This window comes from Artibeus jamaicensis, unplaced genomic scaffold (assembly GCF_021234435.1).
Source record: "Artibeus jamaicensis isolate MK-2021 breed Jamaican fruit bat unplaced genomic scaffold, CSHL_Jam_final scaffold_369, whole genome shotgun sequence".
Taxonomy (NCBI): Eukaryota; Metazoa; Chordata; class Mammalia; order Chiroptera; family Phyllostomidae; genus Artibeus; species Artibeus jamaicensis.
Genome location: NW_026522042.1, coordinates 10,284,202 through 10,310,413, shown reverse-complemented (window position 1 = coordinate 10,310,413; position 26,212 = coordinate 10,284,202). Strand labels below are relative to the sequence as shown.

At 42.5% G+C, this 26,212-nt stretch overlaps 1 protein-coding gene across 2 annotated transcripts in view; it reads left to right on the top strand.

Annotated features, from left to right (window-relative positions):
- Positions 1 to 26,212, top strand: part of WDR70 (WD repeat domain 70) — a 235,032-nt gene that overhangs the window by 180,481 nt on the left and 28,339 nt on the right. For both annotated transcript variants that reach the window (XM_053657359.1, XM_053657358.1), the window contains exons 11-13: positions 5,621 to 5,720; positions 8,913 to 8,997; positions 11,143 to 11,281. In XM_053657359.1, the coding sequence (XP_053513334.1) occupies positions 5,621 to 5,720; positions 8,913 to 8,997; positions 11,143 to 11,281 (324 nt within the window). The remainder of the gene's footprint in view (positions 1 to 5,620; positions 5,721 to 8,912; positions 8,998 to 11,142; positions 11,282 to 26,212) is intronic.

Here is a 26,212-nt window from a genome sequence, read left to right as displayed (position 1 = left end):
GATCTGTTTTGTCCTATTAACAATGAAATGTACATATCAATCCACTAGCCAAATTAAAAAATATAATCTATTTCCCAGGGTTTGTCTTTCCCTTAAGAATCATATTGTGGAGACTTCTGCCAAGATGGAGATGTAGGTGGAAGCACTTTGCCTTCTCACTCAACCAAGTTTAAAAACAACAAAGTTTTAGCAACAAAAACGCAGCCAAACCACAGAAAATTGAACTATACAGAAGTCTGACAACAACGAACCCTTCAGCCAAACCAATAAACGGGTGAAGGAGCGAGCAGTGAGACAGACCACGCAGGCCCAGGGGTGGTAAGGAGCAGAGGGGACTGCTATTGTCCCTCTCTGACCCCGCCCCCACATACAGCATCACAAACCAGCGACCTGGGTGGCCCTGCCCTGGTGAACACCTAGGGCTCCGGTCCTCATACATAACAGGCACAAACAGATCAAAACATGGCTCAAGAACAACTCAGAGCCCCAGAGCCGATAAATCTAAGTGAACAAGAAATTGCCAACCTATCCAAGGCACAGTTCAAAACACTGGTGATCAGGATGCTCACAGAACTGGTTGATTTTAGTCACAAATTAGAGGAACATATGAAGGCTAAACTAATTAAAATGAAGGGAAATGCACAGGAAAACAATAGTAATGGAAAGGAAACTGGGTTTCAAATCAAAGGGGTAGATCAGAAGGAGGAAAAAATGACCAAACAGAAAAGGATGAAGAAACAAGAATTCAAAAAAAGGAGGAGAGGCTTAGGAACCTTCAGCACATCTTTAAACGCTCCAACATATGAATTATAGGGGTACCAGAAGGGGAAGAGGAACAGCCACAAGTGGAACACTTATTGGAACAAATAATAAAGGAGAACTTCCGCAATCTGGCAAAGGAAATAGACTTCCAGGAAATCCAGGAAGCTCAGAGAGTCCCAAAGAAGCTGGACCCAAGAAGGAACACACCAAGGCACATCATCATTACGTTAGCCAAGATTCAAATGAAGGAGAGAATCCTACAAGCAGCAAGAGATAAGGGGACAGTCACCTACAAAGCGGTTCCCATCAGACTGTCAGCTGATTTCTCAAAAGAGACCTTATAGGCAAGAAGGGGCTGGAAAGAAGTATTCCAAGTCATGAAATCCAAAGACCTACATCCAAGATTGCTCTTGGATGAGAGCAAAGCTTTCATTTAGAATGGAAGGACAGATAAAGTGCTTCTCAGATAAGATCAAATTCAAGGAGTTCATCATCACCAAGCCCTTATTATATGAAATGTTAAAGGGACTTACTTATCTAAGAAAAAGGAGATAAAAAAGATGAACAGTGAAAGGACAGCAAACTCACGGTTATTAACAACCACACCTAAAACAAAAGCAAACTAAGAGGACAGCTAGATCAGGAGCAGAACCATAGAAATGAAGATCACATGGAGGGTTAGCAACAGGGGCGTGGGAGAAGGAGAAGGGGGGAGAAGGTACAGAAAATAAGTAGCATAGACGGTAGGTAGAAAATAGGGAGGAGGGCAAGAATAGTAGGGGAAATACAGAATTTAAAGAACTTGAGACACGTGGTCATAAACTAAAGGGGGGAATGTTGGGGGAGGGGTATGCAGGGTGGAGGGGAATGAAGGGGGGAAGTAGAACAACTGTAATGGCATAATCAATAAAATATATTTTTAAAAAAAGAATCCTATTGTGGTAAGTGACCTTAGAAATCATCCAGCTCAATCACTTGGTTAATAGCAGGCTGAATTATGATCTGGAAAGGTTAAATAATTTGTCCCTGGTCACCCTTGCTAGTTTTTGACTGAATTAAGTGTGGGTTTTCATATCTCCTGTCCCTCACCCAGTGGTCCTTTTTAAAAAAGATTTTATTTATTTATTTATTTTAGAGAGAGGGGAAGGGAGGGGGAAAGAGAAGGAGAGAAACGTTGATGTGAGAGACAAACATCGATTGGTTGCCTGTCACGTGCCCTCGAGGGGTGGGCGGTGGGTCCTGGCCTGGTCCTGGCTGGCAGCCCAGGCGTGTGCCCTGACCAGGAATCAAAGCGGGGACTTTTCAGTTTGCAGGACAACACCCAGCCCACTGAGCCACACCGGCCGGAGCTCAGGGCCCAGTGCTCTTTTTATTATACCACATTGCCTTACCACTCCCAAAATGTGGGTCTTCCTTCTGTTTAGATGTGGATTTGTACTTACTAGCGTTAAAAACAAAACATTGAAAACAAATGTACAAAAACAGAGTTGATTTCACTGAGCAGCCAAATTTAAGTACAGGACCTTTTGGCACTGATGCTGTGGTGATGACTTCCAAAAGCTTTTTTTTTAGATTTTGGTAGTTTATGACTTTGATGAAATATAATGAGGTGGCAAATTTTTGTTACTGAGGTTGGTAGCAGAGTTTTGTTTGTCCAAGGAACAAAAGGTTTCCAACCTGTTCTCCACGTGTGTGTGCAGTTACTGTAGTGGGAAAACTCCTTCGCAGCTCCCCTTTGCCTTTGGGATGGAATCCAAGCCCTTAACCTGGCCTGTGAGGCCCCTGGTGGTCTGAGCTGTACATCCTCTCCTGGCCTCTCCTTTCTGTCTGGCTGGTGTTGACCTCTGAGTTCTTTGAATGCAACCAGCCCTTTTGTCTTAGGGTCTTTCAACAGGCATGTGTTAGTTTCCCATTTTTAACAAATCACCACAAATTTAGTGACTTAAAAAATACTAGTTTGTTATTTTAAAGTTTCTGTAGATAAGAATCTGGCATGGTGTGGTTCATTTCTCTTCTTAGGGTATCATCAGGCTGAAATCCCAGCGTTGGTCCGGGCTGTGGCTCTCGTTTGGGGGCGGGATCCTCTTTCAGACTCACTGGTTGTTGGCCGGATCAAGATCTCTCAGTTCCTTGACACATCTTTAAGTCCACGCTGGCGTGTCAGACACTTCCCGACTCTGAGTTTTTCTGATGTACTCCTCTCCTTGGCTTCCTCTCTGTCCTCAGCCAGCAGGAAGCTCTTCTAAGGGCTCACTCCTGCCTGGTTACTCCAGGATAAACCTCCCTGTTTAAGGTCAACTAATTAGTAACCTTGATTATACCTGCAGAACCCCCCTTTGTCACGTCTCCAGTACCCTATTCATGGGCTTTACACCAGGGGCCAGAGGGTGTGGGGGTCAAAGCGCTGCCTGCCATGATGCAGTACTCAGCGTCGGGAATAGTCTTTCTTGTCCCTGTGTCTTGCTTCTTTGCCTGCCAGCTCTTACTTTATCCACTGGGTCTCTGATTTCCTTTTGCCCCCGTTTGCCCCCTGTTCTCAAGTTGGGGTTTGGAACCTCTCTTCAATGCTCAGGGATTTCTTTGTATTTCCCCACTGTCACTTTGTCTAAGTGACCACTTGTCACTTTGTATGCTCATCCATATCCTTTCAGGGGACTGTCAGTCAGCTCTGTGGGGAGAAGGCATGTTTGTCTGGGCGTATCTATTTCTCTGCTGAGCTTCGTGTCTGCCATGCAGTTGGTGGCTAATTTCTTTAAAAAGGGTGAATCAGTGAATTCATTGTACCTGTGAAAGGCAGAAGCATAATAATAGTTTTTGATACGAATTTCTAAAAGTGTGACCCAGAGGAAGAAAGAGGACAATTTTAACTCAATATGGACAAATTATTTAAGACAAACAAACAGCCCTGGCTGTGTAGCTCCATTGGTTGGAATGTCATCCTGCACACCGAAAGGTTGTGGGCTCAATCCCTGGTCAGGGCACATACAAGGAGGGACCCCCCCCCCCAAACAAATGGAACTATCTTCTGAGAGTGGGCCCCTTAGTACAGCCTTCCCTCACTGGGTGAGTGTTCTAGGAACCCAGCTGTATCAGTGTACAGCTGGCATTGTTGTGAGAGGCTGCATTCAGCTTCAGTGAAGTTTTTTGGAAGATTTGTTCAGCACATTTGCCCACTTCATGGTGGGTGAGTTATGAGCGTACCTGCCCACACCACACTGAGTGTTTGGCAGTTTTTGATCAAAAACAGCCTGACCTTGCTGCCCCACCTCCCTATTCATGAGTTCTTTCCCTGAACAGTTTCTTCCCCCAGACTAGAAAAGTCCTCCAAGGGAAATGTTTTGCCAATGAGAAGAGGTCAAACAAACAAACAAACAAACAAACAAAAAACGATAGAAGCACTAAAAGGCATCTAAATGGACAAGTTCAAAAACAGTTTTGAGCAGTGGAAAGTCTCAATAGGTATATTGCATCAAATGGAGAGTACTTTGAACGTGACTGAAGGTTAAACACGTAAAAATAAATATACAATTTTTAAAATAAATTCCAGGTTTTTGGGGGATTCACCCTCATACCTGGGTTGTGGGTTTGATCCCTGGTTGGCCAGTCAGTGTTTCTCTTTCTTTCTCTCTCTCCTTTCCCCTGCCTTCTCTCTCTAAAATCAGTGAAGACTCATCCTTGGTTGAGGATTAAAAGAAGGGCCTGCCTGCGTTTGCGAGGTAGTGTACTCCTCATTCCTGGATGCTTTTAAGTGGAAGCTCTGTGGTGGGAAGTCAGTGATGTTGGGAGGCTGATGTGCCTGAGCTGTTTTGTGAGTCGTTCTTTGTTTCCGTGGGACCAGTGGAGAGGGCTGGCCTGTGTTCTACCTGGGACTCCAGGGGAGAGACCTGCGTGTTTTCATCGTTAGCAATGTCCTGTGTGCTCACTGTGGAGATCGCCTGCCTGGTGCAGCTGGGGTAACTGACTCCCTAGGACCCTGGCCTGTGCCGGTCACTGACTCATAACTGAGTGGCAAGAGCCAGTGTAGCAGAGTTACTTTTTATAAGTCCTTAACTGTGCGCAAGCGACACTGGAATTAAAAAGACTGTTAACACCCGTTGGTAGAGGAGGGTGATGCGGTGTTTGAGAGCAGGCCCTTTGCTTCACGCTCCCAGCTCTGCTGCTCACTAGCTGTGTGGCCCTGGGCAAGGTGCGCAAGTCTCTGTGCTTTGGTGAAATGGAGATGGCAGTGGTAGAACCTGCCACTTAGAGCGATGGTGAGATGAAATAGGCAAGACTGGAGGATACGGTGCCGAGGATGTACCCAGCATTGTGAAGGGGTTAGCCGTCACCATCGGGTCCCATCATCCCCGTGACCACGACCACGACCACCCTACGGGCACGTCACCAGTGGTTCGGGCCCTGCGACCGTGTGCGCAGCGTCTGTGTGCTGGGCATGCAGGGCGTCTCTGACTCAGTGAGTAATGCCCCGGTGTGGTTTTTATTCATATTTACCCTCTCAGATAGCCATAGGAAGTGGCTCCGATCGTTGTGTGACATACTTCGTTGGTACAGCAGGAGAAACTAAATGCCGTGGTGATCTTGAGCTGCTCAGAGCTTACCAGGGCAGTCCAGGACCTATCTTCTCGTAAGACTCACCTTATCTCTTTTATGTCTCTTGTTAAAGCAACTGGATATTTTTAAGAGCCTTTAAAACTTTTCCCCCCAGAATAATGAAAACCACAATCAGGTCAAATTAATATTTTACATGTAGATAAATGTATATCACTTTCTGGATGACAAAGTGAAACATTCTTGCCGCAAAAATGCTCGCATCTGAATTCAGAGGAGATGGTAACCCTTTGCTTCTCTCCTCGAACAGGTCCACCCGAAATTCCACTACAAGCAGGCTCACGACCCCGGCACAGACACTTCCTGCGTGACTTTCTCCTACGATGGCAACGTCCTTGCCACTCGTGGAGGTAGGTTAGAAACCTCCTTCTTGATGTGTTTCTACTTGTGAAAGGATCGTATTTAACACTGACGGATGTTGCTCTGATATCCTAGCACTTTGTAAAGCTAGCTGTGCTTTGGCTAAGGCACCTTTACTGGTCTGATCTTTTTTCATTAAAATGCATGCCCAACCTTGGCAATATTCCTTTTTTAAAAGGTATCAGGTAAAACTTAGAAAATCTGTACTTTTGTGCCTAAGTTTTTATTTTAGCGTCAAATTCCATCTGAGATTGAAGCCTCCAATTATGACTTTGTCTCTTCCTAATGGAACTTTGTAGATGACAGTCTGTATTTTTATACCATTTTATAATTTCACGTCCGGTATTTCAAAGTCTTCTATTTGCTGACCATTGATTTTTTTTTCCTAATTCAAGCACTAACTCAATTCAGTTTTTTTAAAAAGCTGTATGCCTGGATGTTAGTTTTCTATGGTTACATAGTTCTTTGTGATCGTATTGTAAGGTTACTTACCACACTCATATAGTGGAATAGAGGTTATTCCTAGTGGCTTCCTGAATCTTTCTCACATGGGTCAGCTGTGTGTTGACAGAAAGAAATGAGAGACTGGGGAGGGCAGCTCAGGGGCAAAGCATTGTGGGGACGTATGGGAGGCCACCCAGGACCTTTAGGTAGGTCCATTTGTGGGGACAAAAAGGAAATAGCAGGTGAGGAGGCTGGAGCCGTATTATAGACGGCCTTAAATACCACATAAAGGATTTCGTCTTTGTTCTGCAGGCCAAATGAATCTCGCCACACCATATGTGGTCATTCATTCCCTTACTCAGCTACTACATATTGAGCGCTGCTCTAAAGCAGCGTTGTGATGGGTATACACTGTGAGCATCAGAGACCAGGCTCCTTCCCTGGAGAGCCATCAGCCTGGTTTGGAGGGTGGAGGGGGTGAGGAGGACGTGGTGAGACGGGCCACCGCTTTCCCCGCCACTGAACCAGTCCAGGGCCTTGACCCTCCGGAACTCCATTCAGAGTCTCTGTCCAAAGGGGACGGCTCTCGTTTGCATAATTAAACTAAACTGTAGCACATGTACCTGTATTTCCTATTTATGGTGCACATGGCAAAGGTGAATATGTACAAAATATGTATTTTGGTCCTAAGATGATTCTTAATTAAGACTGTATATACTTTTACTTACACACAGTGGTTCTTACCCAGGCAGGGCCAGGGAGGGTTGTCTCTGAACCCCCTGGGAAAGTTTTTCAAATGATAAATGCTCTACTGAGAAATCCTCACATTCAGTCTTGGGTCTTTAGCATGGTATGTATGCCCAGTTCTCCAAGGCAGAGATGGGAGAGGAGAAGGGAGTAAGAGGGGATCGTTTGAAAATTCTTCCCAGAGGATCCTCAAAGAGGCCAGCCTCCCGCACCTCGGCCGCCCCCCATGGATAATCAGTCCCTTAGGAGTACAGGACGGATTCCATTTCAGTCAGTCATCCGGCTGATGATTCGTACCTTCCCCTTCCACCCTGTAGCAGCTCCCGGGTAAGGAGTCAGCCATCAACTCAGCACATGTACCGTGTCCCGTTGTTTTCCTTCCTGGGTGTGTAGAGTGCGGCAGAGGGAGTCTATTCAGCAGAGTCCCCAGGATGTCGTGAGGTGCTCTGCTAGCTCCAGAACCCACCAAGTTAGCCAAACTGTTTACTGGAGATTAGTGTTTTCTTACTGGTTGAGAATTGTGAGGGAGGATATGTAACCTTTTTTAAAGACTAGAGCAAAAAGGTGAGTCTTACAAAGTTCTTCCCATACGAGTAGGTCCCTCGTCCAGCCCGCTATGGACCAGTGCACCTGCCCGAGCTGGGTCTCAGAGGCAGGGTCACTGGGGAGAGTGGGGTTTCTGCTGAACTCTCCACTCACCCCAGTTGCACCTGCTGCTTTTCCTTAGTGGACCCGAGGGGTTGAGGCAGGTCTCAGCTGCGGACGCTGGGGAGAAAACAGCGAAGACGTTCTGATAGGAGTTTTGGCTTTCGTTATGGTCAGGAATTAGTTAGTAGTCCTACAGAAGTGTAAAGAAGTGATTCTTAAAAGAATATTCATGATACTCGAACAAGCTTGGAACAGTCGTACTGCCCAGCAAAGTGAAGAGGGACAGCCACAGAGACAGTGAAACTGGAGGGGCGGGGACCCTGCGGCTCACCCTCGTTGACCTTAGTGGACAGCTTCACAGACACACTCCAGGGGGAGAGAATTCATTCTGAATTGAGCTACTTTCAGTCGTGACGGCTGTTAAATGAATGTCTTCCTAAAAAGTCAGGTTGTGCTCAAGTCGGCCACAGGGGAGCTCCCACCTGCTCTCCAACCACTCTGGAGTCGATTCTCTCGGCCTCCTTCTACCTGCGGATGCTGCCTCAGTCTGGAAAGTAGTCTCTGGAAGACCAGTTCGTTGTTTATATACCTTCTACTGCTCTCCCGGATAATGCTTTCAAGCTCCCCAAACAGTTAAAAAAATGTAAAACCTGCCTGTGGGCAGCTCCTTTCCCCCTTCATCTCCTTTCTGGTGGTTGCATGGAGGGAACCCCAAAATGGAATTTATTTACACAAAATTGTGTATTTATTCTTACATGTTTAAACTCAGTCACCTTCAGAGTACTCTCCATTTGCTGTAATACACCTATCAAGACTTTTTTCCTCATTGCCAAAACAGTTTTCGAACGCATCAATTTTGATGCCTTTTAGTTCTTCTGTCATTTTTTGTTTCACCTCTTCCACATCAGCAAAACAGTTCCCATTGAGGACTTTTTTCATCTGTGGAAACAGAAAAATAAGTCACCGGGGGTGAGATCAGGTGAACAGGGAAAGTTGGGCACGGGGATCATGCTGTTTTGGGTCAAAAAACTGCTGAACACTCAGCTTGGTGTGGGCAGGTGCACTTACAAATCACCCATCATGAAACGGGCAAACACACTGATGAAAGAGTCTTCAAAAAAAAATTCATTGAAGGTAAATGCCTCCTCTCACAATGACACCAGCTGGTGCACTGATACAGATGGGTTTCTAGAATACTCACCTAGCAAGGGGCCTACCCTGCAGAAGATAATTCCAGTTTTTTGGGAATCCCTTGTATGCTAAGTTTAGCAAATTCCAAACGTGAAACTAGGTCTTTTTGCACAATTCACTTTGTCTTTTTTTCTTTCTTTTTTCTCTATCAGGTGATGATACATTAAAGCTGTGGGATATCCGACAGTTTAATAAGCCACTGTTTTCAGCTTCGGGTCTTCCGACCATGTTCCCAATGTAAGTAGCACATTTTTAGGATTGGATAAGCATAAGAGAATGAGAAACACATTTATTCACCTCAGTGTTAATTTATATCATCCATCTTTTAGATCTTCTTGAAAAGGGATTTGAAGAGTGTTTGAAATGGGTTTTTTGAACAATACATTTTACTTTTCCTTTTTATTTTGCACATTCTTAGACTTTAAAACTTTTTTTGAAGTTGAAATGCTGTATGTTCATGTGTTTTTGTGCACACACACACAGACACACACACACACATGTGAGGTCTGTCCAGGAAAAGTCCACCCATTGTTAGCGAACGGTTTGCACCACATCGATGTAAGCTGGCAGCCAAGGAGAGTGAACTGGAATGCTGATATGTGAACAATGACAACTTCACTGCACTAGTCAGTGGGGGCGGGGGGTAGGCACCATTGAGTGAGCATGTGTACTGTGTGGCCACCACATTCAAAATGACTGAGCAAGTAGAGCAAAGAATCTGCATCAGATTTTGCCTTAAGCTTGAACATTCCTCTGTGGACCCTGTTTGGACGATTCAGAAGGCCGCAGCTATGGGAAACTGTGTTTGGTAGCTTCATCATGACCATGTACCAGCTCATGTACCTCGTGCAGAGTTTTCTGGAAAAAATCAAATCACTCAGATGACTCAGACCCCTACAGCCCAGATTTGGTGCCCTGTGACTTTTGGTGTTTTCCAGAACTAATCATCTTTGAAAGGGAATGAATCTTATTCCTTTCCTGAATGAGATTCAGGCAATAACGACTGCCTATTCAGGTAAATAGAGCAAATACTACTCACAAATATGAGTAGTGGCAAGTGATGGCAATAGGGAGCACTGTGTGAGGTCCCAAGGTGCCTGTTTTGAAGGGGACTGAGGGGTCATTGTCCTGTGTACAGTGTTTCTTATATCTTGTTATCGTCTTCGATAAATGCCTCTGTTTTTCATAGCATATGTCTGGATACTTTCTAGACAGTCCCCATATGTATTTTGGATGCACGCATAAGTCTTGGGGCAATAAAAATACTTTAAGGGACTGATATGTTCTTTTAATATTGTGTGAATGACAGGGTAGGCTTACATTTTTGTTGTCTTTTACAATTTGAACCCTTTACCATCAAAGTGATATTTTATAGTTTGCAGCATTATTACATATCATCTCGTTAATTGTTTTAATCATCTTTCCAGTCAGGAATTCAGTCACCTCCATTCACTCACGCTGTCTTGCTCTGGGAGCACTGTTTTCTCCGTCGTTTTAAGCTGACGAGTGAAGCATTTATAGATTTTTTTCCTGAGGCAGCTGAGGTGGAGCTTGGCATCTGTACCCTGCAGTTGGTGCCTAAGCCACATTTTCTGTTTTTGTGGAAATGAGATTTCACTTCTGTGTTCACTGGTGACCAACAGCAAGGAGAAGGTGGAGGTCGGGGGGCATCGGGTGGCGGGGGGCTGTGCAGTGACAGCGCTGCCCTGAACATGGCCTGCTGCCCACGGCGCTGGCCTGCCAGGGCAAACCGATGGGCACACCTGAATTCACAGCTGATGAGAGTTTCTTGAGCTCTTCTGTCGGCCTCAAGTAACGCTCACTACATAACTTATCCACCAGTTCAGATCCGGCAGTGTGGCCTGCTCCTCATTTCATGGTGTTTGACTCTACACAACTCAAATTATTTGAGCGGCGGTGGCAGTAAAAAATGGTTCCAAAGCTGGTTAAAGCAATCACCTCTTCGACATTAGTCACACAGCATCTGTGTGTTCGTAGACGCTGTCGCTGTCTGTGTGGCGTCTTCCCACGCTCCTGGCACTGAAAAGCCTTCGGGTGTGTGGGAGCGAGAAGCACAGATTCCGGAACCAGGCTGCCTACGTTTGAGTCCCCGCCGCACTGCTCTCTTTTGTGATCTTGGACAAGGTTTACTTAATCTCCTTCTGCCTCAGTTTCCTCATCAGTAAAATGGGGATACTAATAGCTACCTCCCAGGATTATTGTGAAGATTAAGTGAATTAATTTAAGTGCTCGACTCACAAGTCCCACTTAAGAGTTACCTCTCATTACAGTGATGTTGTTCATGTTTTATGTAACTCACTTATTGTTGCTACTGTCTTGTGGGGCCACAAGCCTATCCTCACACACTCTTTCTGTCTGCAGGACCGACTGCTGTTTTAGTCCAGATGATAAGCTCATAGTCACCGGCACATCTGTTCAAAGGGGATGTGGCAGCGGCAAACTCGTGTTCTTCGAGCGCAGGACTTTCCAGAGGGTGTACGAGATAGACATCACGGATGCAGTATGTATCCTCTTCTTTCCCCCCCAGCTCTGCGGGTGGAGCGAAGTTCACCTGTTGGGTGCCTTTTGTTTTGGTTTTTAAACAGAACTCGAGCCCTGGTCCATATCCTTCAGTGGTAGCTACTTTTTTTCTCCATCCCAATGACTTAATTTCTCTTTAGTTATTTGGAAGTTCAACACATTTTAGATTTAACTTACACATATGAAACAAAAAGCCCCTTTAATTTTCTTTACAGATTAACATTTGCACTACATTTATTTATTCATTCATTTATATCCTAAGACTGGACATGTTATAATAATATAATAATAGTGAAGATTCCCAGAGTATAATCTGAATTCCTTTAAAGTCTTTTCAAATATGTATTATTATTTAGATGGTATTATTCATTGTTATTTTCTGCGTATGAAACAGGCCAATTAATGCCTGTGCAAATTTTCTTTGGCTCATTGTCAAATTCTTCAGTAATACTCTGTGTCTTAAACAGTACTCTTATGCAGGCCCTCCAGTTGTTTCGGCTCTTTGTATATATTTGAGACATATGAAGCACTTAAATGGTTCAGACAGTCGAACAACTGTTTTTAAATCACCAGTAAAACACTTCTGTCTCTAATGTTCCAGCATTACTGTGGAGTTTAATTGTGGGCCTCACATTTGAAGCCACGGTGTAGTTAGAGACAATATAGAAATAACAATAGACTAGTTCTAGATGAGTACTTAAGTTTTATGGATCCTAATCTCATGACATCATTTGAAACGTGCCAGCACTTTTTGGGGTGCATCCAGGAGCCACTAAAATGCTAGAATCAAAAAAAAAAAAACCACTCTTGATTCTATCAACTTAAATCTCAAGAAATAAAATTATTATAATTGAGCTATTCTGTTATGCCTCTCAGTGACTACACATTTCAGTATTGTTTATGGTGTTGTGTTTTTAAATTGAAACATAATGAATTAAGGGACATGGAAGTATGATCGTGCCTTTAAAGACATGCTGGATTTCTGTAGTGTACGGAATCGCCCTTTGCCGTGTTGGTCCGAGTTGCTTTTCTAGGTAGATCTTTTTCTCCATAGCACTTACCACCACCTCATCCATTGTGTGTTTGTTTCCCTCTGTCTTCTGCCACCAGGATGTAAGTCAGTGAGGGCAGAAACTCTGTTTTGTTCACTGCAGTATCCCGAGGGCTTAGAAGAGTGCCTGTTACGTAGGAGATACTCAGTCGATATGGACTGAATGAGTGGATGGGACACAATCGGCCTTTCATACCCATGGATTTTGCAACTGTGGATTCAAGCAACTTTGCATTGAAAAAAAAATTTTTTTTAATTGCAGAAAATTGGTCCTTAAACATTACAGCATTGCGACAATTTATATAGTATTTACAGTGTATTGTGTTAGGTGTTATAAGTAATTTAGAGATGATTTAAAGTATATGGGAGGATGTGGAAATACTATGCCATTTTATAAAAGGGAATTGAACATCCGTAGATTTTGGCATGGGCCAGGGGTTCTGGAACCTGTCCCCCTGCAGGTACTGAGGGAGGACTGTACTTGGGAATGCGAGTAAGTGATGCGTATTGTGGAGCTCCTGTGTGTCTGTGGAGAGCAGGGCAGGAGAGAAGTGTTTAAAGATGGGAAAGCAAACTGATCTTGGATACCATAACAGGAAGGTGACATTGTGTTGCAGCTTTTTTTTTTAAAGCAAAGGAATGGCACATTCAGATCTGTGTTTGAAAAGTTCATTTGGACTGGAGTGTGAAGGTTAGATTTAAAATATTCAGTGTTCATTTATATGTGAAGTCTGAAGTTTATAACTTGGGATGCTGAGTCAATGTTCTGTGTGAGTAAAAGAAAAGAAAGAAAGCAGGTGATGGAAGAAAGACAGCGGGTTCTGGTGTGGGTGTGTTGCACTTGAAGTACCTGCAGGACCTCTGGGTAGGTGGGTAGGTGTGTTTGGTGCTTAAGAAAAAGAAGACAGTTTTGGAAGCAGCATTTATAGTTCATCGTTGAAATGTTGATTACCAAATAGTTAGGTTAAAGAAAGGCAAAAAGGAGAGACTGAGCCTTTAGGAAACTCAAGCATTTAAGGGATGAGCAAATGAAGAGAAGCAAGCAAAGGAGAAGGGTCAGAGAATCAGTAGACTAGACCATATATTGAATTGTCTTAGCAATGCCAAGTACCTTCCAGGGGCCTTGTAAATCATTGATGTAGGGTTTGTGTGTCTTTTTATTGTTATTAACATCAGACAACATTGTTTTCTGCTTATATAGTAGAATGGAATGTTGAAAAGACTTCCAGCTGCCTCTTTGATCTGTTTTCTCAGGTTTTAAGACAGTCTTCTTGGAATGAAAGATAATAAACAAATGTGTTCTTTGGAAGGGGTGAGGAGTGGACACTTCACTGCTGTGCTTGTGTGACCAGCACAGGCAGTGGTGGCCTGAGGTCTGTCCTGGATGTGTCCGTGTCCTTGATTAAAGCAGAATTGACTGTGCTTGTGGTACACTCTCTTCGAAAACAGAATCTCCTGGAGTCATGTTCTAGAGTGCTGAGCTCAACGTGTGTTTGGAGCCAAACGTCATTCTCAGGGGATGTGAGAATCTGTGTGATTAATTTACTAATAACTAAAACCTGGCCTATAATCTTCACAATAAATAGCCTTTTAAAATATGACAGTTGCACTTCCCACTTTTATTTTTGAAACAAACTTAGAAAAAAGCCAGTCTTAATTTCACTATCTGCCTTGTCATAGGCTCTGAACATTTTTTTCTCTATTCAGTGTTGAGATTCTCACGTCTCCTCACTAGGAGATGACAAATGTTTAACATTCTGTTTTTACTATGTGATGTTTATACACATTTTATAATTCTGCTGCAGTTATTTTTAGATGTTTTCTCTCTAGTCCAATTGTATTTCTGCAAGTTAAGAGAAAACACATGCATAATCTTTACATATCTAATTCTTTGCAATTTGAGTGTGATTACCGTATTTTCAGATCATAAGACACACCTAGGTTTTAGAGGAGGAAAATTGGAAAAAAATTTGGAAGCAAAAAATGTGGTTAAATATTTAATAATATAAATAACATAATATTTCACCAATGTAAATGTAAACAGAACTCAACAGCAGCATTAACAACCACTGTTCCTCCCAGATTTGCGGGGGTGGGGAGGGGAAGGGGACGTGCATTATAATCCAAAAAATAAGAAAGAGTAGCCTCTTTTCTAAATTGAATTCCATTACACACTCACTGTTGTTTTTGTGTAAGGCACCACAAACTTTTCATGTTGTGTAAAAGTTATTTATTACCCTATTTTATGTAATAAAAGTATAGGAGTGAAAGAAGGGACAAAAATATGTATCAAAATTTAAGAAAATAATTATGTTTAGAAGAAACAGAAAATTTTAAACTTTTTCAAAATTTTAGTTCCTAAATAACATTATAAACTATTATTAGCTAAGTAATTTTTCATCAAACTGTAATTTATTGCAGAGTGACTAACAGAATTTCCTTTTTAACTGATATATATAATTTAAGGGACACTGCTTATGAACTTGTACTAACATATTACCATTTGCACTCTTTAACCAAAGCAGAGTAAAAACAGTTTTACTCTGGTGTTATTTAAGGTGGTGGCCTCTTTACCTCAGTTGCATTTTGCAGTAATTTGAAAGACGTGCTAGGCATTTCCTTGGCAAAGAGAGGAAAGGTGGAGAGGAAAAGGCCAGAAGTTCCACACCTGATCCTGGCGTCTGTTGCATCTGTTTGCTTAGGTGCTGTGGCAGGGCCCTCTGGTTCTGTAAACCGCAACTGAACAAAGGGAGGAGTGGAAATAGAAAAACCCAAAACCTTTCTTTTAAAAACAGCTATAACATTTAGCACAATTGATCTAGCTGAAGGGAAGGGAAAGGCTTTGATATTTTTAAGTAGACTGCCTTAAACATTTCAAAGTTGAGAATCAACATATAATGGTAAAGTTCTTTTAAGGAAGGAAGACAGTTATTTGTGATTACCTAAAGAATATTTGATTAAGAACATTTTTAACCTCTGAAGAGAATAGATAGCGAAGAACGGGGATATATTAGATGTTTGCTTCTTGTCACTTGTTTTCCAGACCATCCCCTTCCTGGGAGAAGTGAAATCTAGATTATACACATGTCACTTATGTTCTTTAAAAAACACTCAGAATGTCAAGTATTAGGTATCTTATATCAGTTTGAGATCTTACTCGTTTTTTTCGTGGAGCCAACTCTGCAGTTAGAGAAAAGTATATATTCTGGATCTGTCTTTCTGGGATTTTATCAGTTATTTTTATCTTCATCAAATGGAGAGAAGTGAAATAAAAATGACTTTTATATCATTGTTAATATGAACTCTGGACTTCTCCTAAAAGATAGGGAGAACCTGAAATCTTCCTACCAGATTTATGTACTTGCCTACTTAAGAAGTATAGATACAAGCTGTCTCCATGCCCCTTATTATTATGGACACTGATGGAAAAAGATACAATTATTGTTAAAATTATGTTGTTACAATTTATATACTTACCAAAAGGATGGAAAATTTCGTATTTAAGGCCCACGTGTCTGACTATAGAGGTTGCCTACTACATATAACAAAGTCTGTCCAGAAAAAGTCCAGCCATTGTTAGTATAACAAAAGGTTTGCGTGGCATAGATATAACCTGGCAGCCAAGGAGAATGGACCAGAATGCACATGCACGAACAATGCTGACTTCACTGCACTAGCCAGTGGGGGTGGTAGATGCCGCTGAGCGAGCATGTGTACCATGTGGCTGTCACATTCAAAATGATGGAGCGAAGCCCTGCCTGCTGTGGCTCAGTGGATTGAGTGCCAGCCTGCCAACAAAATGACTGAGTTAAGTAGAGCAACAAGTGAGTAGAGCATCAAATTTCAAATTAAGCTTGAACATTTCTCCATGGAAACTATTCAGATGACTCAGAAGGCTGCAGCTAAGGGAACTGGGAACTGGCAGCTTCATCAAGACAGTGTGCCCTCTCATGCATCACGTCTCACACAGTTTTTTTGGTGAAACATCAAATCACACAGGTGACTCAACCCCCCTACAGCTCAAATTTGGTGCCCTGTGGCTTCTGGGTTTTCCCAAAACTAAAATTACCTTTAGTAATTTAAAAGTAATTAAATTACCTTTGAAAGGGAAGAGATTTCAGACCATGGATGAGATTCAGGAAAATACAGTGGGGCAGCTGTAGTGATTGGGAAAACTGTGTGAGGTCCCAAGGGGCCTACTTTGAATAGAACTTAGGCACTGTTGTCCTGCGTACAGTGTTTCTTATATCTTGTTTATACTTCAATGAATGTCTCTATATTCCTGCTACATGGCTGGATATCTTCTACACAGACCTTGTATATTGAGAAAATGAGGTCCAACTTGTATAAAAAAATCATTTATTAAAAATAAAGGACTTCGCCAAGATGGAGGCGTAGGTGGAAACATTGTGCCTTCTCGCACAAGCAAGTCTAAAAACAACAAAATTTTAGCAACAAAAAAATGCAGCCAAACCACAGAAAATTGAACAATATGGGAGTCCTACAACAACGAAACACTCAGCCAGACTGATAAGAGTGGCAGAGCCAGCAGTGGAGTGGGTCAGGCAAAAAAAGATCCCCCCGACCCAGGCCCACAGGCAGCCAAGGGCCGATCCCAGGTGTGGGGTAGCAATGGGCGGACCCAGTGAAGGCGCAAGGTGGCTGGCTGACCGCAGTCACACATTTGTGCGCAGATAAACCAGCAAAGAAGCGAGTAGTGAGACAGATCAGGCAGGCCCAGGGGCGGAAAGGAGCAGAGGGGACCGCTATTGCCCTCCTTTGACCCTGCACCCACATACAACATCACAAACCAGCAACCTGGGTGATCCTGCCCTGGTGAACACCTAAGGCTCTGCTCCTCATACATAACAGGCTCGACAGACCAAAACATGGCTCAAGAAGAATTCAGAGCCCCAGAGCCAATAAATCTAAGTGAACAAGAAATTGCCAACCTATCTGAGGCACAGTTCAAAACACTGGTGATCAGGATGCTCACAGAACTGGTTGATTTTAGCCACAAATTAGAGGAACATATGAAGGCTAAACTAATTAAAATGAAGGGAAATGCACAGGAAAACAATAGTAATGGAAAGGAAACTGGGACTCAAATCAAAGGAGTGGACCAGAAGGAAGAAAAAAATGACCAAACAGAAAAGGATGAAGAAACAAGAATTCAAAAAAAGGAGGAGAGGCTTAGGAACCTTCAAGGACATCTTTAGACATTCCAACATTTGAATTATAGGGGTACCAGAAGGGGAAGAGGAACAGCCACCAGTGGAACACTTATTGGAACAACTAATAAAGGAGAACTTCCCCAATCTGGCAAAGGAAATAGACTTCCAGGAAATCCAGGAAGCTCAGAGAGTCCCAAAGAAATTGGACCCAAGAAAGAACATACCAAGGCACATCATCATTACATTAGTCAAGATTAAAATGAAGGAGAGAATCCTAGAAGCAGCAAGAGAGAAGGGGACAGTCACCTACAAAAGAGTTCCCATCAGACTGTCAGTGGATTTCTCAAAAGAGGCCTTCCAGGCAAGAAGGGGCTGGAAAGAAGTATTCCAAGTCATGAAATCCAAAGACCTACATCCAAGATTGCTCTTGGATGAGAGCAAAGCTTTCATTTAGAATGGAAGGGCAGATAAAGTGCTTCTCAGATAAGATCAAATTCAAGGAGTTCATCATCACCAAGCCCTTATTATATGAAATGTTAAAGGGACTTACTTATCTAAGAAAAAGAAAATAAAAAAGATGAACAGTGAAAGGACAGCAAACTCACAGTTATTAACAACCACACCTAAAACAAAAGCAAACTAAGAGGACAGCTAGATCAGGAGCAGAACCATAGAAATGAAGATCTCATAGAGGGTTAGCAACAGGGGCGTGGGAGGAGGAGAAGGGGGAGAAGGTACAGAAAATAAGTAGCATAGATGGTAGGCAGAAAATAGGGGGAAGGCAAGAATAGTAGGGGAAATATAGAATCTAAAGAACTTGTGGACACATGGTCATAAACTAAAGGGGGGGAATGGTGGGAGAGGGGTGTGCAGGGTGGAGGGGAATGAAGGGAATAGAACAACTGTAATGGCATAATCAATAAAGTATATTTTTTAAAAGACACCGAATTTTCATGAAGATCAACTACATTTTCTTCTTTATTTAATTGGATGAAGTTTTGAAGGAAACATGAGTTTAAAGTATTTTTCTTTACCTTATTAGAACTGATTCTTCATATATACATATCAATGCAGATTATCAGATTAGCTTTTTGTATCTTAATTGTATTTTTATGATTACAAAAATAGTACAGATTAAATTCCAGCAGTTGACAATGAAGAAAAGGTTATTAAGAAATTAAATATCAAATGTAACCCACATCACCCATAGATTACTCCCAGATATGACATTTAAATTAATAAATTTTTATGTCCAAGAAAATTATTATATGTGTTAACATAAAGTGACATACCATACGAAATGAAACTATTGCCACTTTTATTTCACATTAAAAGTTTTTATGTTCTTATTTGGAGAGAATATTGAGATTTTAAATCCAAAGAGATTGAAGAGGAAGAATAAATGTATAACAGGGCCATAAAGTAATAGACCCTCCATGAAGCTAGTTGTTTATCTTAATTTATTAGTGTCGGGGACATGCTGACCGTTCCGACAGTCGTCTTTCATTATTGTGCATATGGGGGAGAACAGAAAGGTCATTCAGATTAAGGGACATTCCAGGAGTCCTCAGAACTGGCTTTGGAATGTGTCTTTGTTCTTATGTTGTAATATAGAGATGACCAACCTGTGAAGGTTTGTCCCTGAAGAAGCTGGACTCACCTGTGCTCCCGTCTCATACTTGACCGGACTCATGATCCGTCTCACTGGTGCAGAGTCCCAGTTCAGGCAGGACCTCGCCTCTTTAGAAACCGTTTTCCAGAGATGAGTCAGGTGGGGTCCTTACCCAGTCAGGATTACTCAAGGCCTGGTGCCCAGAGGGAGCTCGAGCTGTCTGTCAGCCGAGCAGATGCCAACTGAAAATGAACGTGAAACAGAGACCACATTTGGCGTTGATCCGCCTTCTCAAATCTGGTGAAACCTTCTTCATGTGGAACACATGAAGATGGAAAAACTAGACTTGGAGTTCGCTGGCTTTCCGTGATCTGATTTTCATTAACAAGCAGTCAGGCAACTGATTGGGGAATAGCAGGTGCTTTGAATTATGTATTATTTTGAGTAAAGAGGTATCAGTGTAATGAAATTTGCTGTAATTCCTTTCTTGGGAAGATTAAACAATGCACATTCTAGGTAGATCCTAATGAAAATCCTTCTGTTAAATAAAATATGTGTTCTCCCGCAGCCAGGTAGTGAGACAGGACACCCGTCAGAGGTGTACGGAGCATTTGCTCATTGAGACCAGGAAGTCAGGGCGTGTGAGCACCGGTTGTACCTTGTCTTCCGAGATGCACGGGTATTTGATAGGGAGCCTGGGAGAAAGGAGGAATTGGGGACGGTTTAGTGCCTATATAGTCCACCAGTACAGCAGTTGCCTGGGCATTTCTCTGGCTCCACCCTTCCCAGGGTCCAGAGATAAGTTCCAGGCTGGCTCTCAGGACAGTGTATTTACTGTCAAGAAGCATGGTGAGTGGTCAGCACTGCTTTCCGCACGATCGTTTTCTTTAATCACTGAAGAAAAGAGATGCCATCGGGCTATGATGAAAAACACCACTGCATTTTTGCCGCTTTCATGATCTGGATTAGTAAAACCTTTCTGGGGATATACTGAAGCTGGCAGTGCACATACCAGAGTTCCCTTTAAACAGTCACTGGAATTCAGCTGGACTCCTTACTAAATTAGCTTCACACTGCCCAAGGGTGGGGGCTGGTGTCAGCGAGACCTGATGAAGTTCCTTCTCGGTTCTTGTTGCATCTGAAGGTCTCATGTTCTGGGTGTCTCAGGACAGTGGTTTGCAGGATTTGAAGGTTATAGATGAGTAGGTATGTGAGAGGACAGAGAAAAGAAGCCATCAATTTCATGGTGTTTTCACTGTTGGTGTCTTCCTTAGGAAGTCTTCAAAGGTTTAGATGGGGGAAAATGACAGGCACCAGTTTAGTGCTTTTTTTTTTAGTATTTAAAAAGAATCATACTGTAATTGGGTCTCTTTGTAAAGTGTACATTTCTCTGCTTTTCAGTACACGTTTAGTTTCATATAGCCACCACAGCTCCGCCAGGACACAGAGCAGTCCTGCTGCCCCCCAGAACCCCTTTGTGTGCTGTCCCTCTGTCGCCACACTGCCCGCCTGTGCCCTGCCCCCACTCCCAACCCTCAGCACCCGCTGATTATTCATCATCACCACAGTGGTGCCTTTTTAAGAACCCCTTCCAAGTGGACTCATGCAGGATGTACCCTTTCCAGACCGACGTCTTTCTGCAGAATGAATGCCTTTGAGATTCATCCAGGCCATTTGTGTGAAGCAGTAGTTTGTTACATCCTATTGCTGGGTAGTCTCCACTGTCCAGCACAGTTTGTCTGTTCAGGGACATTTGGCTATTTCCTGTTTTGGAGATTATGGATAGAGCTGCTGTAAGCATTCACACATAGGATTTTGTGTATGATCCTAAGTTTTCATTTCTCTAGGTCACCAGCTAAGAGGAGGCTGGCTGGGCCATGTGGCGAGTGTAGGTGTATTTTTATAGGAAAATGCCAAGCCAGTCTTCAGAGAAGCAGTACCATTTTGTATTCTCGTCAATGGCATATACATTTTTCACTTTCTGTCCTCTCCCACATTTTTGATTGTTGGCATTTTGAACTTTATACATTCCAATATATGTGGTGTAGTATCTCATCATGGTTATAATTTGCATTTTTCTAATGGCTCATGTTGTTGAATAGCGTCATGTGTTCATTTTCCATTTTTATATCATGTTTGGTAAAATACCTATTCAGGGTTTTTTTTATCATTTTAAAGTCAGGTTGTGTTTTCTTACTGTTAAGTTTTAGATATTCTTTATATATTTTACATGCCAAGATTTTTTGGGGGGTGGATATATGATTTACAGATATTTTCTCTCTGTTGTTGTTGTTTAACTTTTTTCCTTAAGTGTCCTTTATGAAGCAAAAGATTTTAATTTTGATAAAGTCTGATTTATTAGTTTTTTTTCTTTTGTAGAATGTGCTTTTGGTGTTACATCTAAGAACTCCCCAAAGGACCCTAGGTTACATAGATTTTCTTCTAAAAGTTTTATGTTTTAGCCCTGGCTGGTGTGGCTCAGTGGATTGAGCGCTGGCCTGCGAACCAAAGGGTCACCAGTTTGATTCCCAGTCAGGGCACATGCCTGGGTTGCAGGCCAGGTCCCTAGTTGGGGGGTGTAGGAGAGGCAACCACACACTGATGTTTCTCTCCCTCTCTTTCTCTTTCCTCTCCCTTCTGTCTAAAAATAAATAAAGAAAATATTTTAATAAAATAAAAGTTTTATGTTTTACATTTAGGTGTGTGGTCCATTTTGTGTAATAGAGTGAGTTACAGATTGAGGCAGGGACAGGACTAGGATCACGTTCAAGCACAAAATTTTTTTAAAAATATATTTTATTGATTATGCCATTACAGTTGTCCTGTTTCCCCCCTTCATTCCCCTCCACCCTGCATACCCCTCCCCCACCATTCCCCCCCTTTAGTTTATGACCATGTGTCACAAGTTCTTTAGATTCTATATTTCCCCTACTATTCTTGCCCCCCCATCTATTTTCTGTCTACTGTCTATGCTACTTATTTTCTGTACCTTCTCCCCCTTCTCCTTCTCCCACTCCCCTGTTGCTAACCCTCCATGAGATTTTCATTTCTATGGTTCTGCTCCTGATCTAGTTGTCCTCTTAGTTTGCTTTTGTTTTAGGTGTGGTTGTTAATAACTGTGAGTCTGCTGTCCTTTCACTGTTCATGTTTTTTTATCTTCTTTTTCTTAGATAAGTCCTTTTAACATTTCTTATAATAAGGGCTTGGTGATGATGAACTCCTTGAATTTGATCTTAGCTGAGAAGCACTTTATCTGCCCTTCCATTTTAAATGAAAGCTTTGCTGGATAGAGCAATCTTGGTTGTAGGTCTTTGGATTTCATGACTTGGAATACTTCTTTCCAGCCCCTTCTTGCCTGTAAGGTCTCTTTTGAGAAATCAGCTGACAGTCTGATGGGAACCCCTTTGTAGGTGACTGTCTCCTTCTCTCTTGCTGCTTCTAGGATTCTCTCCTTCATTTTAATCTTGACTAATGTAATGATGATGTGCCTTGGTGTGTTCCTTCTTGGGTCCAACTTCTTTGGGACTCTCTGAGCTCCTGGATTTCCTGGAAGTCTGTTTCCTTTGCCAGATTGGGGAAGTTCTCCTTTATTATTTGTTCCAATAAGTGTTCCACTGGTGGCTGTTCCTCTTCCCCTTCTGGTACCCCTATAATTCGAATGTTGGAATGTTTAAAGATGTCCTTGAAGGTTCCTAAGCCTCTCCTCCTTTTTTTTGAATTCTTGTTTCTTCATCCTTTTCTGTTTGGTCATTTTTTTCTTCCTTCTGGTCCACTCCTTTGATTTGAGACCCAGTTTCCTTTCCATTACTATTGTTTTCCTGTGCATTTCCCTTCATTTCAATTAGTTTAGCCTTCATATGTTCCTCTAATTTGTGACCAAAATCAACCAGTTCTGTGAGCATCCTGATCACCAGTGTTTTGAACTATGCATCTGAAAGTTTGGCTATTTCTTCATTGCTTAGATTTATTGGCTCTGGGGCTCTGAGTTGTTCTTGAGCCATGTTTTGATGTGTTTGTGTATGTTAAGTGTGAGGAGTGGAGCCATAGGTATTCACCAGGGTGGGACCACCCAGGTTGCTGGTTTGTGATGCTGTATGTGGGGGCGGGTCAGAGAGGGACAATAGCAGTCCCCTCTGCTCCTTACTGCCCCTGGAGCCTGCGTGGTCTGTCTCACTGCTCGCTCCTTCACCGGTTTATCTTTGCATGAATGTGTGACCGTGGTCAGCCCTCAGTGGGTCCGCCCGCTTCTCCACATCTGGGATCTGCCCACGGATGCCTACCTGCCTGGGTCGCATGCCCGGGTCGGTCCGGTGGATCTTTGCTGCCCGACCCCGCTCTGCTGCTGGCTCTGCCCCTCTTACTGGTTTGGCTGAAGGGTTCGTTGTTGTCAGACTTCCATGTAGTTCAATTTTCTGTGGTTTGGCTGCGTTTTTGTTGCTAAAACTTTGTTGTTTTTAAACTTGGTTGTGCGGGAAGGCACAGTGCTTCCACCTACGCCTCCATCTTGGCGAAAGTGCTCTCAAGCACAAAATTTAAGGCAGTGCCAAAAAACTCAGTAATGAGGATAAATAATATTTTAGTGCAACATTTAAAAAAATCAAAATTATTGCCAAAAATAATGATGAATAAAATACCAATATTCTAAATAAAAGTGGGATTAGTAACAGTGCTATGCCAGGCTGTATCAAAGCCTGAGGCAAAGGAAAATCAGTTTGTTTAATGCTGTCTTTATTTAAAATTTCGACATTTGGTTCATCACAGATTTGGGGGGTGGGGGCGTGGGGAAGGGCTGGAGTACCAGCGTGGGGGAAACTGGAAACTTACTTCCCCTTCAGTGATACACTGAACTCTGGACTAGGTCCCCCGTCTGCCTACTACCATTTACTTTTCAGAGCCCTCAGATAGGTGCTCCGTGCCTTTGTCCCGGTTCCATACCTGCATCCAGAGGGAGGGACTGCGTGGCGTGTGTTGCCTCTGTCTCACCCAGAACCAGGAAGGCTATTTCTTATTTTAAGAGTTTGTTTATTTATTTATAGAGAGGGGAAGGAGAGAGAAAGTGAGAGAGAAAGAAACATCAATTTGTGGACCTCTCGCATGTCCCCTATTGGGGACCTGGCCTGCATGCCAGGCATGTGCCCTGACTGGGAACGAAACTGGTGACCCTTTGGTTCGCAGGCTGGCACTCAATCTACGGAGCCACACCAGCCAGGGCAAGGAAGACTTTTTTTTTTTTAAGATTTTATTTATTTGTCTTTAGAGGGTAAGGGAAGGATAGAGGGAGAGAAACATGAATGTATGGTTGCGTCTTGTGCGTCCCCTGCTGGGAACTGGCCCGCAGCCCAGGCCTGTGCCCTGACTGGGAATCGAACCGCAGTTATTTGGTCCGCAGGCCTGCGCTCAATCCACTGAGCTTCACCAGCCAGGGCTAAGGAAGACTATTTTTAAATTAAAAAAAAAATTACAACAGTGATGGAAAACTTACAGTGAAATAGTACAAATTTCAGCAGATGTGCCTAGGAGGAATCTTCTAAGATTGCTGCCGATTTGCAGGGACATTAATATTGTAGGAAATAAGACAGGATGCGCCACAGACAAAGCTCCTATCTGTTGCTCACCACATTTTGCTGTGTATAATGAGCAGTTTTTCCCCAAATTTTTGAGGGAAAAGTAAGAATGCACATTATACATGGGTAGTACCTGAAATACCTTGTATCTGTTCTTGTGTTTCATAATTATTTGTTACATAAAATTTCTTGTACTATAATATGTTCAAAAATAAATGTTAGAATTCCTTATAATACAAAAAAGTATATAAAGAAAAATTGAATTAAGAATTTAAAATGAAAGGTTTTTTTTCCTGAAAGTTTGAGCCAGAAACGTGCGTGCACATTATACATGACAAAGTACGGTAATTAGCTGCCGTCTGGCATCATCATCGCCTTGCAGGGTCCACCTTCTTGCCTACCTGAGAACCGCAGCTTCACTCGCCTATGTGAAAATTAGACTGACTTGAACAGAGGATTTCATCTAAAGAGTTCATTCCCGTTTATGAAGGCCCTTACCATCAGATCTCCTTCTTTACTTTCAGCCTCACATTCTTAGAGCTCACCTTCTGCACACTGGTCCCCGTGGAGGCAGAGAGCAGCCGAGCAGCAGCCTCTGTCTCCATGGAGATTACAGAGTTACTGTCCAGTCTTCTCTTGTCTCAGTGAACCGCACTTCTTTGTTGTTGTCTCTAACATTGCCTTGGGGGTGTTTTCTCTACATTCTGTTATCTTTGACACTGCCTTCTCAGCTATTTCTAGATTCTTAAGTGACCAAACTGGGGTAAGAGTCTCCTTGGTGCCATTCGGGTGCCAAGGGATACTTCTGATGCTCCGCATAACACATGGCACGTAGCGGGTGTTTGGGGAAAATGCGTTTGTTAGTTTTGCTTTACCTCTTATTTTAGTTTATTCTAGTATATCCTTGTTGGACTTAATGTAATGGCCTGTTTCCTACCACCCTCTCTTTGTTTTGTTTTTTTTTGTTAATAGACTTTTAAAAAGTTAATCTGGAACTTCAGAGTATAAATGTTTTATTTTAGATTTGATGAAAAAAGTAAACACTTTATTTTGTCTGCTTTTTTAAAACTTGAGATGATCCTTTTTCAGTCTTACTAAAAATAACCATGTGGAGGAAACACACATTTACTGTGGATGCTTAAAATACTGCTAATTTAAAACTCTAATGAGTATAATGTGTTTTGGTTGTTATAATGTTAATGAATATGATCTGTGCCTGGGACCTATTTTGCAGAAAACTGTCTGCTTTGAAGTAAAAATTATTGGTTGGAATTTGTCACTATCCTTTTTCAAAAGTCCAATCATTACTCTTCCTTAGAAGAGAAGACAAATTCTGATACTTACCTCTTCATTTCTGTAGACTTCTAATTCAGGTGCAGTCATTTTGATTATCAGCATCCTCTTCTTTGAGGTGTTTACTGTAGGAATCCGCATCCCAAACCTGCAGTTAGATGTCTTCTCCTCTAAGACTCTCTCTGACAGTGATCTCGTTGTTGGAGGTGCATTGCGA